Source organism: Leptopilina boulardi, unplaced genomic scaffold (assembly GCF_019393585.1).
Source record: "Leptopilina boulardi isolate dan_hultmark-lab unplaced genomic scaffold, ZJU_Lbou_2.1 LbouV2_95, whole genome shotgun sequence".
Classification (NCBI taxonomy): Eukaryota; Metazoa; Arthropoda; class Insecta; order Hymenoptera; family Figitidae; genus Leptopilina; species Leptopilina boulardi.
In genome coordinates this window covers 260,751-276,250 of record NW_026138044.1, presented here as the reverse complement: position 1 = coordinate 276,250, position 15,500 = coordinate 260,751, and the positions used below count along the sequence as shown (strand labels likewise).

General features: G+C 23.7%; 1 protein-coding gene across 1 annotated transcript in view; it reads right to left on the bottom strand.

The window, feature by feature from the left end:
- The window catches only part of LOC127290908 (protein fem-1 homolog CG6966), a 64,955-nt gene extending 61,690 nt beyond the window's left edge, over positions 1-3,265 (bottom strand). Inside the window, exon 1 of the mRNA XM_051319743.1 lies at positions 2,724-3,265. Coding sequence (XP_051175700.1) covers positions 2,724-2,783 — 60 coding nt within the window. The 5' untranslated portion in view covers positions 2,784-3,265. The remainder of the gene's footprint in view (positions 1-2,723) is intronic.
- Positions 3,266-15,500: the final 12,235 nt, after the last annotated feature.

Sequence of the window (15,500 nt, the reverse complement as noted above, 5' to 3'; positions counted from 1 at the left end):
GACTATGAGTTGTTTCTAATAAATTTTTCAAAACAAGTCGATTATATGAAGCTCCCCTTTTAAAATAACTACTTTTGTACTTATTTTAACTCTGTGTGTAATTAATTTTACTCTTTTTAATAAAATTAATAAAAATAATTTCTTTCTTCTTGACATTTTACTTCAAAATTAATTATATCAACTACAAAGTCTGAAACAACTACAAAATCTCATTCTACCAAATGGATTCTTGGGTCATTCAACTACTTTCTGGTAGTATAATTAATACAATTTTTGAATGTAATTGAAAAATTTTTGAATTACACAGTGTAGTTAAAAAGTAATTAATGCTACTAGGTTTTGAATTGTAATAAACAAACAAAGCGCGTAGCGCGATGCTTAAACAATGCACGCGAAGCGGGACGAACATCCTTCGCGCGCCCCGGGGCGCGCTCAAACTAGCGAGCGAAGCGAGCCCCTACGCGCGAAGCGCGTGATGAGAATGTGGCCGCCCCTGCAGGGGGCTGCCGGATTTTTTTTACATACAGTGCCACTCATGAGATTTTGCCCACCCTATACAAAATAGGCGTTGCAAAAAGTTTTATATTTTTGTTTCTAATAAAGATAAAACAATAAACAATGACTTTTTTTAAAGCTCACATCCTCTACTTTTATAATATCTAAAAAGTGAATTAAAAAAATTTTTTTTACTGTTTTATTTCTCTTATTAATAAACAGAATTTTAAATTTTTTGTTGGTAAATTTTAAACTAATATATTTTTTTAACAAATCATCACATTTTTATTGTACATATAGCATTTGAAAATGTAACTGAAGTCCGCAACGTTTTTATAAACGAAAACGAAAAAATAATTAGATAATAATGTATTACTTTGACATAAAAAGTTTTTTTATAGCTATAAAAAGATTAATTTCTTAAAAGTTTGTGCAAATCAAAATTAATAATAAAATGTCTTGAAAAAATCATTCTATTTTAATTTTTCGTTTTTAAAACGTTGCAGACTTTAGGTTCATCATTTGAAAGATAATTTATTATTACCTTTAAAACGCCTTTTTTGGGGCGCATGATTATTCCATAAAAATCATTAGTTAGAATTTTGATTTGAAAGAATTTTATTAGATATAATTATTTTTTAGACGAATTTTCATTTTTCAAATTAGAATTTGACACAATTTCTCTTCAAACGAATTTTTATTGTACAGAATTCTTAAAACGCCGAATTTTTATTTGTCCGAAATTGCAAATGGCCGAAAAAACAATCAACAGAAAAATTTTTCAACGCTTTTTTTAAAATTAACCAATCATGATTTTCTTGACAATTTATGATTGGTCAATTTTAAAAAAAGCGTTGAAATTTTTCTGTTGATTGTTTGTTCGGCCATTTGCAATTTCGGACAAATAAAATTTCGGCGTTTTAAGAATTCTGTACAATAAAAATTCGTTTAAAGAGAAATTGTGTTTAATTCCAATTCGAAAAATTCGTTCAAATGAAAATTCTAACTAATGATTTTTATAGGTATCTTTATGTTTTTCGACCTCAGGAATCCAAAAATCACATTTTTAAAAAATGTCGTTCCGTGTGTATATATGTATATATACACTAAATTTTCTTAAATATCTCGAATACTATAAGAGCTAAAGGGATAAATTTTTTTTTAAATTGTAGGTCTCTCTGGCGAACAAATAATGAGAGTATTTTGAGCCATATTAATAAGGATTAACTATTATTTTTTTAAATTTATTTTTAAATCGTGTTTTGCCCATAACTTAAAAAAAATGTTAGGACACCTATGAATATTTTTCTTTAATTTTGTAGAGTTTTTTAAGACGCATCTTTTGAGATATTAGCGAACATTCTACTGATATTCTATCCAAAGTTATTGAATTTTTAAAAATTAAAGAAAAACATTTTTTGCCCATAACTTAAAAAAAATGCATTGACACCATAATAGATATTTATCTCTAGTTTTGTAGAATTTTTCAAGACGCATCTTTTGATCTATTAGCGAATATCCTACTGTTATTTTATCCAGAATTTTTAACATTTTGAAATTGAAAAATTTTGAAAAACCTGCCTTTTTTGCATTTATTTATTAAAAAAATATTTATGTATCTTTAAAAGTATTATGAACAACTTGGATAATATTTAAAAACAAATCAATTGACCTATTATTGAACCTTTTATTGTGAAATATTACGAAGTTATTGATGTTTAAAATCTATCTCTGCAAATACCCAAAAATACAACTTAATACCTTCTTAAAATTATTATAATACCAAATAATCTATCATAAATTGATCACAAAAAATATCCATTGGGAAGCAAAGTGTTCATTTTATAAACACAAAAAGTTGATACTTCAACTTGGCAGCAGTTTTTAAAACTATTTTTCTCTAATTTGTTAATAATTAAGAACATAAAATCAAAACGTAAATTCCAAGAAACAAAAGGAGTATGTAATAATTAAAGTCAGCTGATTGTGAAGAAAGAACCGCCACATATGGTTTTTTTTTATTGGATACTTAACAAAGAACAGTGTTATTGTTTTTCAAATTCGTGTATAGTAAAATATCCAGACTTTTTTTTGTACCAAACGTGTATTAAAATTTATTTCAAAATCATCAAAAACGAATATTTAAAAAAAAATTCAAGAAATAGATTTCTAAATATATTGTTAAATAGTATGTTGAAAATATTTATTTTTTAAAAATAAAAACTCACCTTGAGTCGTCTTATTCTTCCGTCCCTCGCCGAGTTATAAACTACAGTTGGAAGATCCATCTTTTCATAATATGAGTCAGTCAACCCAGCAACACACGAGAGAATACTCGTGTGCAACTCTGTCTGGTATTATTCCTTTGTGGCAATGGTGCCAAGAGATTGGTTTTGTTTTTTTTTTTTTTTGTTTTACTTCTTCTACTCACACCTAACCTAATCCTTTCGATGCAGGTATAACAAATCAAGTTATACTGTTAAAGATACAAAATGTCACAGTTATTAAAAAATAAAAAAAAAAGATATTCACGATTTTTCCTTTCTTTTTTTTTTATATGAAACACTTTTTTTTGGGAAAATTTATTTTTTTCAAAAACTTGAAATATTGTCCTCGACTGTAAAAATAATCAGATGGATATTTCAAGTATACGATGCTTCAGAAGCTTATATGTTATATTTGTGTGTTAAATTCACCGCTATATAGAAACGCCACCAATCCTTACTCCACGGCAACTTTGCGGAAACTGAAATAAGTCTGGACTGGATCAATAGTATATTTGTCTGTGTGTTGTTGTGGGCGTTTTCCAAGTCTTTACCTACTTGTGTCTTGTTTCCTCCTTCGGAAAAGCGCCTGCGTTGTCGCAGTTGCCGAGGGTCTCTCCTTTCTTAATCAGTAGTTGAAAATATCTTTGTCTTATCCATAATCTATATATGCATGTAGACTTAAATGTTTTGATATAAGTTTTGATGATTGCTCAGTCGGTCTCTTTTTTTTCTGTTTTTGTATTTAAAGGTGAATCCCTTTTTTTCCCGCCGAACAATAGTTTGTCAATAATGTAGAACAGAAACTTGACGCGAGAGTGAACCACTTGCTGGAATCGTGATGATATGTGATCATATGTGGGATTGTAAAAATGGTATGTAAAACAATTTTATTTTTATTATTAGATTTAATATTGCATGAATTAATTATAAATTTATATTATATATTATTAATTTTTATAATTGTAATTTACGATATTTTATTCATTATTATTATTATTTTTTAATTGTTTCAATTAAACCGGTCTGTAGTTTGTCTGTAAAACACAGTTTGTGGTGTGGCGCTACTTTGACCCTCCCCTCCTCTTTAATATTATGAAGAAAGGTATTGCAGCTGTTCTGCTATAGTGTCATGTCAATACGTATAATTATTGTAAATAATTTCTGTTTTTATACAATTATAAGTGTTACTACACTATAATTTAAGGAGGATCTTGACCGTAACATAACCTCAAAGTAAAAAATGATTTTTTAAGGCCATGTGGGCAAAGGACGTTTTTTTTGTGGTTTCCAACTTTCTTTGTAATAAATAATGATTTCGGGTTAAAATATTCAAGACTTGATAAAGGAGGGTGCAAAGCATAGGGCTTCACTTAACGCAAAAATAATAAAAATAAAGCAATAAATAGTAAAATAATGTATTATATCATAGTTCATTCAGAGGCCACTTGCTCGAATTGGCGCTGTTTACTGGAGTACTGACACACTCAAGCAACGTCTGTGTATGCGCCGCCATCTTTGTTGTCATTTTCGTTTAAAAATTAAACTTTTTAAATAATTTAACGCAAAATTAAGTTTTTTCAAAACAGCGCGGTGCATTGTACCCAAATCTATCAATCCTCAAAATTTTAGCCTAAAATCTTTTTTCATTTTAGAGAAAGTTGGAATATTGCAAAACACATTTTCCCATAGTAGGTCACGTGGGTTTCTTCCACATGCCGTTAAGGCAAACAAAAATAGGGTAAACGTGGGTAATTAATTAAAGCGATTTTTTAAAAGAAACACTGAATTATCAAAACTTAAAATTGCAATAAAAACCAAACGAATAATTTTTCAAAACCATTTAGGGATTTTACTCTACTGGGGTAGTGTTTTCATCTTATCATAATATAGTCAAGTCTTAACCCAAACAAATTTTTCTAAAATTGTTCCACTGTGTTATGTTAAAAAATTTCATCATTTTTTAAAAATATAAATCGTCGTTTCGCTCAATACATTTTATAAAGTAATTGAGGAGCAAATTTTCAAACGCTGATAAATCCATTTTTTCAACAAAAAAAAAGAGGAGATAAACATAAATTTAATATTTTAAGGACCTAGAAAAAAAATCTATTAACAACGAATTTTCAATTTAAAAACTTTTTGACATAAGTAACCAAGATGCTTATAATTTTTTTTGCTTTTTATTAGAAATAATTACCAAAACCTGTAAATCACTAAATTATGATAAAGTTTACCCCTACAGCACCGAAACTTTCCTGAATATTTAGTAAATATTTATTTGCAATATTTGGGATTTTTAATTGTAATGTTTAGTGAAAATTGTGTAAAGATTTAAATGTCCCGATTATAAATAAATGTTCAGGAAAGTTTCGTGCTAAACATTTATTCAAGTGGGACATTTAAATCTTTACACAATTTTCACTAAACATTGCAATTAAATATTCCGAACATTTCAAATAAATCTTTAGAAAAGATTCAGTGCTGTGGGGGTAATTAAAAATAGAACGTCTTGAATATAAAAACATTGCTATAGAAATAAACTATTATAAATTTTTTATTTTTAAAGTAACTGTAGTGGTTATGTGAGATAATTTGTTTGTTTTAAATTCTCGAAATAAAAAAATAAGGATTTATCAGGTTTTGAAAACTTTCTCCTCAATTATAATAGAATGAATTGTTTCTTTAACTTTTTTGTTAACCACTTTTTTAGGCCTCGGATCTTTCTTATTTCAAGTATTTTTAAAAAACTTTAACTAAAATTCTTAAATTAATTATTTTTAATAGTTTTAATGTTATTCTTCACAAATTCAGTTACCTTTAAATATTTTTCAATTTAAAATTTTATGAAATTCAATAATTGTTTAAAATTTTTTAAAAATCAGGAAATAAAATTACCAATACAAAATGATATAATAATAATAGTTATTTAATAATGAGATAATTAATTATTGTAAATTTATTTATATTTTTTTATTGACTTACTTGACTTCTAATTTAATTTTCAATTAATTTAACTTTGAGGTTACTCTTAGTAAAATGTAGGTATCTTTTTAAATATTTAAAATTCCAGTCATAAATTTTTTTTATTAATATTTCAAGTCAAGGTTAATTCTTATGGTTGTATTTTTTTTTTTTTAATATTTGATAAAAGTTTTCTTTCTTTATTATTCAAAGTTCATAAAATCACATCAAAAGGTATACAATATAGACATAAAAACAAATTCACAATCACGCTCTTTTGTTTTGTTTTTTTTTCTTTAAAGGAATAAATCAAGTTTATTTTGAAATATAAATGATTTTAATTTATTCTTTTAACAATTTGACTAAATTACGAATTGAAACAACTTTACATTTTTTTCATATTTATCAGATTTTAATATATATTTGTTTAGATACAACAAGATATTTTTAAAAAGATATCTCATAATTCAAAAATTTCCGAAAATTTTTTTTTTTTAGTTTATATACAGAAAAAAATTTATTTGAATTAAATATGTACTTGATTACTTGACTATTATTTAATTAATATTTACTTGGACCAAATAATTTGTATTTCAACTAAATAAATTGTATTTGAAACTAGTAAACAATAATTTCTGTATTTGAAACAAAGAAATAAATCAAATAAATAAATAATAATAAATCAAATAAATTTTTTTTCGGTGTTAGAATAAAATATGCTTGTATTATCAAGATTATGTTCTTAAATTTATATTATTTCTCTTTTTTTTCTTTTTTTTTTTTTGACTTAATAATAGTAATATTTATTGCTGACAAACTTTAATTTTGAAAGTGTTAAAAAAAGTTTTTTTTCACATTACCGTCGGATTGGTTTTTCCAAATTCATAATATGGCGCGAAGAAACAGATGTTTTAATTTTGAGTTATAAAATTTTTATTGCACTATATTTTACGATGTGAAAATTCCCTTTTTTCCCCATGAATACGTATCATAAAATGAATGTCAAAAAGAAAACTTCTTAAGTCGGTAAAAATATTTTGTTCTATACATATTTCCCAAAGTAGACATACTATTTTTGGTTAAAACGAATAAAAGATTTTAAAATAGATATAGGTATGTAAAAATATTTTGTCGCTTTTCATAAACAGTTTATATTGCCCTAATATTACAAAAACTTTGAATTTTGAAGATAAATATTCGGCCCACACTTGAACTGGTATAATGGTCGTTAAAGGATTATAGCTTAATCTTCTCTTGGGGGTTACAACAGGAATTCTTAGGAGGCGTATCCTAAAGATTTGACCCTTGGGACATTATTATTCCGGTCATTTACCAATTGTTCTGCAAGTGCTCTCAATAAATTACTCTTTTGAAAATCTTTTAAAGTAAACAAAAATTGGGAATTCCCCTAAATCTTAATTAGTCAATTATTACTAACCTATTTTTTCGTACACATCTATTATTTATTATTATAAAAATATAGTTTAAATCACGAAGCTGAAGTACGCAATGTTTATGATAAACGATTTTTAAAGAAATAATTTTTTAAAATGAAAAATTCTATAATGTTTTGCCAAAAAAATATTTTTTTACAATTTGTTAATTAATGAAAATTACAAGAAATATTTTTTAGGCGAAAAATTATAGAATTTTTCATTTTAAAAAATTAATTCTTTAAAATCGTTTATCATAAACGTTGCGTACTTCAGCTTCGTGTTTAAATCATCTTTTTTTTCATTGGTTCGTGTAATTTTAAATTTATGTATTTTGATAAATAATTATTTTATGATTTTTTATTTTTTTTTACCTATATTGCTTAAAATTTCATAATTATAAAACTATTTACATTATTTATTGCAAAACATTGTAACTTAGTAATAGATATTAACAGACCTCTGATTTTATGACTTTTTCCGAATTTTTTTCGAAAATACGACTTTTTTATTAAAAAATAATAAATTATTATTATTATTATTATTATTATTATCATTTAAAATTTAAACAAAAATCAGCAAATAAAATTACTAAAAATTTTTAATCAAAATCAGTTGAAATTCAATTGTTTTCACAAATTTTAATTAAAAACTTTCTAAAATTCTATTATTTCTAAACTTTTCCATCTAAAACTTTCTGAAATTTAATAATTTTAACACATAACTTTTGAAATTCAATTATTTTTAAAGATTTTTATAATTTTATAATTTTTTTTTATTTCACAATTAAACAATTTAAAACATTTTAAAGTTCAATTTTTGTCCGTAATTTTTAATAAATTCTTCAGTAATAAAATTCGCCGAATATTTTAATCAAAAATCACTCAATCACTCAGTTCAATTATTTTCAAAAATCCAGGATAACTGGAGGAAACAAATTGTGAAGATTTTAACCAAAGATATCGATTTAAAGTGGTGTAAATTTTTAACTGGCCTTAAAAAAATATTTAAAGAAAATAATTTATATATAAAAAGAAGCTTTAAGTAAGTTTAAAGTTTGAAGTTGTATATGCCCATGCCCTATATAATGGCTGTAAAAAACTACAAGTTTAAATTTGAAAAAAAATTCATTTCAGATTTAAAATTTTCTGCAATTCAATTGTTTAAACAAAATTTATTCATAATAATCTGTAAAACTTAATTGTTGTCCGAAATTTTGTTAACCGCATGGAAAAAAAAATTTTCCTAGAACAGCGAAATATTTCACTAGAATAGCGAAAGTTTTAATTGTTTCAGTTAAATCTTTCACTATTTCAGTAAAACCTTTCGCTGCTCCAGATGAATTTTTTTTCCATGCATTAAAACTAAAAACTATGCCAAAATCGAGTGAAAATTTTAAATTGCTTAAATCAGTGGTACATACGGAGAAACTTTAGTTTATAAAATTTGATATTATAATACTAAATTTTACAAAAAGCCAATAGTAAACAAGGATATAGCGTTACCTTTGTGAAAATTACTATTTAAATATTATACTGAGTGAGTGTTCTTCATTTGGAAAGAGTCATATAATAATTATGGATTTATATTTTTAAATAGTAGGAAATTTTAATAAAAAAAAAAATAGGAAACTGAAGTTGGTGAATCGTTGAAAACGAGCTTTATAAATATATTAATAACTGAAAAAGAATTATGAAATTTACAAAAACTATGGTAAATATCCATTCCGTGTGAAAATAAAATTACTATAGTGTTTTGGGAATATTGACATAAAAGTTAAAAAGCCCTCCACAATAATAGAAAAAAATTACTACTACATACTAAATTTTATCATAGTCGATAATTAAATGTTCCAAGTTGCACCTTCAAATATCACAGTAAACATATTATATATACTCACACATATTACATATTCTTGAAGAAATCACGCTTTTAATACAATACTAATATAAAGAATTTATTCTAATAATATACACATTTACATAATCGTCGCAATACATGCTTGAGAAAAAAGGGAAGTTCTTTAGATACTAAACAACAAAAAGTATTGCCGCTTGCGAGAAAATTTCTACAAATATATATCTAATTTAATATTTTAAATTTATTAATTAAAATATAAATTATTAATATAAATAAAGTAAAATTTAAATTAAATTCTCATAATTAAATATTATTCAGTAAATTTCATTTTGTGTTTCCTTCACTGTTTAACTTTTTGAATAATTTTAATAATTTAATTTTTTTTAATTTTATTTTTTTTTAATAATTAATTAAAAATTTGAAAAATTTCTTCAAAATTTTAACAATAATTCAAAAAATTTAGATTTTAAATAAATATAATAAAAAAATTCTAAGAATGACTTTTTTACAATAAAATTATTTTAAATTTAAAAATTAGAAAATTTCATTTAAATTAAATGAAATTTGATTTAAATGAAATCGTAAAATTACCAAAACATATTTTTTTTTATAATAACGCTGTGAATATTTAAAAACCATTATTCGGTTAAATTTTTTGAATAGGATTGTTATTGGTGCTTATTAATGTGTAAATTTCATATAATCAACTTCATTTTATTAATATTTAACGAAATTTTCAGATAACCGCGCCATCTAACCCCGAATGTACTTTTGAAATATTTATTAATTTTTTATAAAAACTGTTAATATAAATGAAAAAATTTTGTTTGTTTCTTAATAACAAATGTATAGAGCTCAAAACTTAATACATATTTGAGCTCTTCTAAAATTAATTTTTTAAAGAGATATCACAAAAAAATGAAGAGGTTAAAAAATTACTTTGGAGTGCCAAAATCAGTTATTTTAAACTATACTCCACTTTAAGCAGAATAAAGAGAAAAATTAATGTAACTTAACACTTTTGAATAAACTCAAGTGCGCCAAGCAACCCCTGCGCCAAACAGCACCGGTCTCCCCTACTTTTTTTGAAACTATTTTTTGTTTTGATTTTTTATTAAAATTTTTCAATATTTCATTTTCAGAAATTTTTATGAAAAACTTAAAATAAATAAATTATTTTCAATATAAAACACAAAATAATAATAAACACATATTTAAAAATAATTTTTTTATATGAAATTACACATTTGATTTAGGTAATTATTATTTAAATTAATCTAATTCGTTAAATCTAAATATTGAATAAAATGTTCAAAATAGTCATTTCTCATATTTGCAAACTATATGTATACTTAATACATATATACATATTGATAATATTACTATTACGTGATGAACCCAATCGAATGCTACTAAGAAATAAAATTCCTATTTTCAATGGATATATTTTTAAAAAACAATTTTAGATGTTACAATAACCAATTTTAAGATGAGCAATATTTTTAGCACTTCTGCTTCTTTTCAATAAAAATAGTAATATTTTTAAAACAGAGTGTAATGTGTGAAATTTCAACTTTTACTTTTAATAATTATTCTAGTCAAAATTCTTTTTGTGAATATCTCTTTTTCCTAATTTACAATTCATATAGCTTTTATTAATCATTCCAACTCCTTTTTGTAAATATTAATAATATACTATACTTTTAAATGATACCGATAAATGTATTTTGTAATACAGTAGTAGAAAATAATGTCATTTTTATCACTTCATCCTCTCTTACTATTGTTTTTTTTGTAAAAATAATTATTATATAATGTCAAATTTTACAAACTAAAGTTTCTCCATGCAGGAACTAGCGCCAATTCGAGTTAGTGGCCGCTCAAAGAAATAACAAAAACCTATTAACTCCACTATTAATTACTTTTCTAAATTATTTCGCATTCAATTACAGTATATAAGTAGAACAGCCCAATTCCTTCAACCCTTTTTTTATCATTCCTCAAAATTTTAACCTGAAATTTCTTCTCATTTTCGAGAATACTTTTAATAAAAAGGAACGATGATTTTGAAAAAATCATAAATTGAGGAAAATTTAAATAAATAAGTTGTAAAATGAAACAAAGGGAGAAAATGTGTCTTTGGCCCATCAAGTAAAATGGAAGAGGGGTGGAAAAATGGGGATGAGATGCTCGCCACTTCACTTCCGACGCAGAGGGACTTTAATGCGTTAGAAGTGACACACTCTTGCGAATATATACGCGCGAGCTTTCAAGTTGAACTCGTTCGAGTTTCTCATATACAATACGAACAAAGAACTTCGTCTATATAGCGAGACTTTGGTTTGTTTTCAAAGTCCTATTTATATGTACAACTTTCAAAATCTCTTTTTTTTGTCCCTCCTATTTTGTAATTATAAATTACTTTAGTTTTTTTATTTTTATTAATTTATTAATTTTGTTAAATTTATTTCAATATAATATATAGTAAACTTTTTTCATCTTCTTTAAGGATCAATTTTGAAAAAATTGACAGAAATTCCAAGTTTATAAATCAATAAAAAGTAATCAGAAAGTAATATTTTTCACGAAAAGTTCTGTTTTTCTCTTTTATGAACAATATTTTGAAAAGTGACATAAATAAAACTCAACAAATAGAGAAAAAAAACCACATTTTAGTATTAAAAATACAATAGGGTTGTAGGTATTTTGTTAGTGAGCAAAAAAAAAAAAATTTTTTTGGTACATTTTGACATTTTTATAAGTCCATTTGCAGACTTTAACCTTATGCGACATAAAATGCCATAGTCACTATACCTGAATAACACATGGTGGGATGAGTAAATGAAAAAATATATAATACAAGAAATTCTTTTATCCTGTTGAGAAAATTTTTAAAAAGAATTATACTTTTCTGAACATTTATAAAGACGAGGAAAAAAAAGTGTTCAATTGTAATAAACTATTCAAAATAATTTAAATTTAAATTCACAAAATGATTTTATTTAGCCCAGAAAAATTAAAAAATTATTCTTTTTCAAAATTAAGTTTTGTGATGACAAAAAGAAACAATTGTAACGGTAACGTAAAATTAAAAATTATTTAAAATAATATAATTCACAAATTAACTATAATAATTTCCGTATTCATTCATTCATTCCGTCTGTCCACACTTGAAGTTAGTCGTATTTTGTTCCTTTTGTTTTTCTAAAATTTTGACAATTCTTGATTTCGTAATATTTTATGGTTAACACGACGGATATTTTTATTCATCGTCATTAATTAAGTCATATACTAAGTGACTGTTTAAAGTAAAAAAAATATTGTTCATTGTGTGCAGCACCAGTATATTTCCTACTTGGTATTTATAGAAAAAAAAGTTTCAATTATAATATAATTTTTATTATTATTTATAAATTTATTATATTATATATACATTTTTTTAAATATAATGATTATTACAGATAATTAGAACATTTTAACTTATAATTATTATTTATCTTTCATTATTTTTTCATTATTCATTATTATTTATTATATATTATTATTCATAAATTTATTATTATTAATTATAAAATTGTTATATTTTTTTATCTATAAACAATATAAAAATAGTTCGCTTTTTTAAAAAATTTTTAATTTGATTTTAATTTTTAATTTAAGTTTAAAGTTTAAAACATTACAATTTTTTTTAGGTTTTATTTTTTCAAAATTTTTAAATATTTTTTAGTTGCTTAATACTTTTTAAAATATGATTAATAGTTTTCAGTTAATTTAAACTTCTTTTTGATTACATAATTTTTTAATATTTATTAATTATCAGTTAATTAAATTTTTTGAAAAAAAACATAAATTTAAAATTTTCATTTGCAACGAAATATTTATAGAAAATACAAAAAAATATTTAGCATAATTAATTTTTTGTAATTTAAAAGATTATAAAAAATTCATCGAACATTGACTTTATCAAAAATATTTATTTCTAAAATTTTAATAGGTATTTATATTTTAAAATTTTTACTTAAATTTATTTATTTATATAACATCAAACTCATTTTTTTCTGTGTATAAATAAATGATAACGTTAAAATTATAAATATACCTATTATTAATTTAATACTCCACTGATGCAGAATTATTATTATTATTAATATTATTATTATTTTAAAATAACCATTGCAATCAAAGTTGGACGCGCGCTTGCGCGCGTGTAATTTTGCTAGTTCAAAAATAGTTTTCTTTAATTATAAATAAATTATTATTTTTCAAAAACAAATTTTTGTATCGAATTCTGCAAGTCCAATACAAAAAGAAACAATAATATTCACGAAATTTTTTTTTTTAAATTCAATTTTTAAATTAAAAAAAAAGAAACTTTCTTCAGAAATATTCAAAAGTTATAACTTTTCATAATTGTGCTAGTCGAGCACAAAATTTGTTTTTTAAAAAATAATAATACATAATACAGTAAAAACCCGTTTATCCGGACTAATAGATAGAGAAATAATTTATTTGAACCAAGTAAAATATATTTGAGTTAAATAAACGTATATTTGTCTCAGAGCCTATTAACTTATTTATTTGGCGCAAATAAAAATTTTATTTGTCAGAAATAAATTTTTCTTTGGCTCAAATAAATTTTTTATTTCAATGAAATGAAATATATTTGCAACAAATAAATGACTTAGTAGGCTCGGAGATAAATAGGTATACCATTTCTCTGAGTGTACAGGCAGCTGTTGTCCGGATATAAGAAAATCCGGATAATCGAAATTACAAAACACAAAAATTTTCTTTATATAATCTTTGGTATGTATGTATTTATTTGCAAACATGAAAGAAAGAAATTCTTAGATATTATATAAATAAATACATAAATATTTGAATTGTTTTAAATAATTTCTGGTTTGGTCCAATCTAAAAAAAATTTTAAATTCGATCAATTTGAGTGTTTGCAGAGATAAATTTTTAACATCAATAACCTCGTAATATTTTTTAATGAAAGGTTGATTCGTTTTAAAATATTCTCCAAGTTGTTCATAATAATTTTGAAGTTACATGAAGATTTTTTAATAAATAATGCAAAAAGTAGAATGTTCGCTAATAGCTCAAAAGATGCGTCTTAAAAAACTATTCAAAATTAAAGAAAAATACGAAAAAATTTTCATAGGTGTCCTAATAACATTTTTTAAAATTATGGACAAAAAACGATTTTTCAAAAATTTTAAAATGCAAAAAACTAAATGGGAAGTGATTATATTCTAAAAATCATTAGTTAGAATTTTCATTTTATGGAATTTTATTTGTCATAATTATTTTTGAGCCGAATTTTTATTTGTTCGAATTAGTATTTTGCAGAATTTTCATCAAAACGTTTCTCTATATTACAGAATTTTTATATAACCGAAAATACACTTCATAGCAATTTTATTTGTCAGAATTTTTATTTACTCGAATTTTCATTTAACATAATAGGCATTTTAAAGAATTTTCAATAGGTAGAATAGGGTAATTGACCCAGTCATTGGCACCCTTCTTAGTTTTCTTACAAAAACAAGAAACAATAAAATTTTGGCCTTTTTTGCATAGGTTTATTAAATTCTGCATAATTTTTTACATAAATGTAGTATATATGTAATTTATATTTATTATATTTGAGCACCTGGAAATAAGAACTCGCCAAGCGCTCGGCTTCACGCTACAAAGCCAGTCAAACATACAAAAATGATGAAAAAATAAAATTCGAAATTTTTGATGTTTGAAAAATTCTATCTTGTAGGAAATGAAAAGGCGCATCTTTTTTTCCTCTGGATTTTTCTCGTCAAATGAATAGTTTAATTAATAAATGTAAAAAACTAATAAATTTTTATTTCCAAATTTCATTCAATTTTTAAACATAAATCATCGTATCTTCGACAAATATTAATCAAATCCAATGAGATTTTGCATACTTCCGAGTTTGGGTCCATAGATGACGATAGTCTAAAAAAAATGTTGAATTTTTTTCAATTGTTGACCAATTTTTAATTATAAACAAATACCTGTCGGTAATCATACTCAGTTATCTTCGCCGACAAAAAGTCTGTGGGGAAGTTCATAGTTGAAAGAACTTCCAGTGAGACATTTGTGTATTAGGATATAATGAAGTTTTCTGTAAAGTTTCAAATAGATTAATTCAATAGTTTAAAAAATATTGAATTTTTAAGATTGCGCGTGTGGCGCGCCAACGAGTAGGCAAGTGGATAGAATCGCTGAGCAGTTCATTACATGAAAAATGACCACTTTCTCACATCTTTTTTCTCTTAATTTCATTATTATTATATATAAATTGTTTTAAATTGACTTTATAAATAATATTTTTTTTAGTATTTATCATGTGTATATATATATATATATATATATATATATATATTTATTTGTTTATATTTAAAAATACAATTCAATAATAAAAATTAGAATGTCTTATAAGTATTCAAAATGTACATAT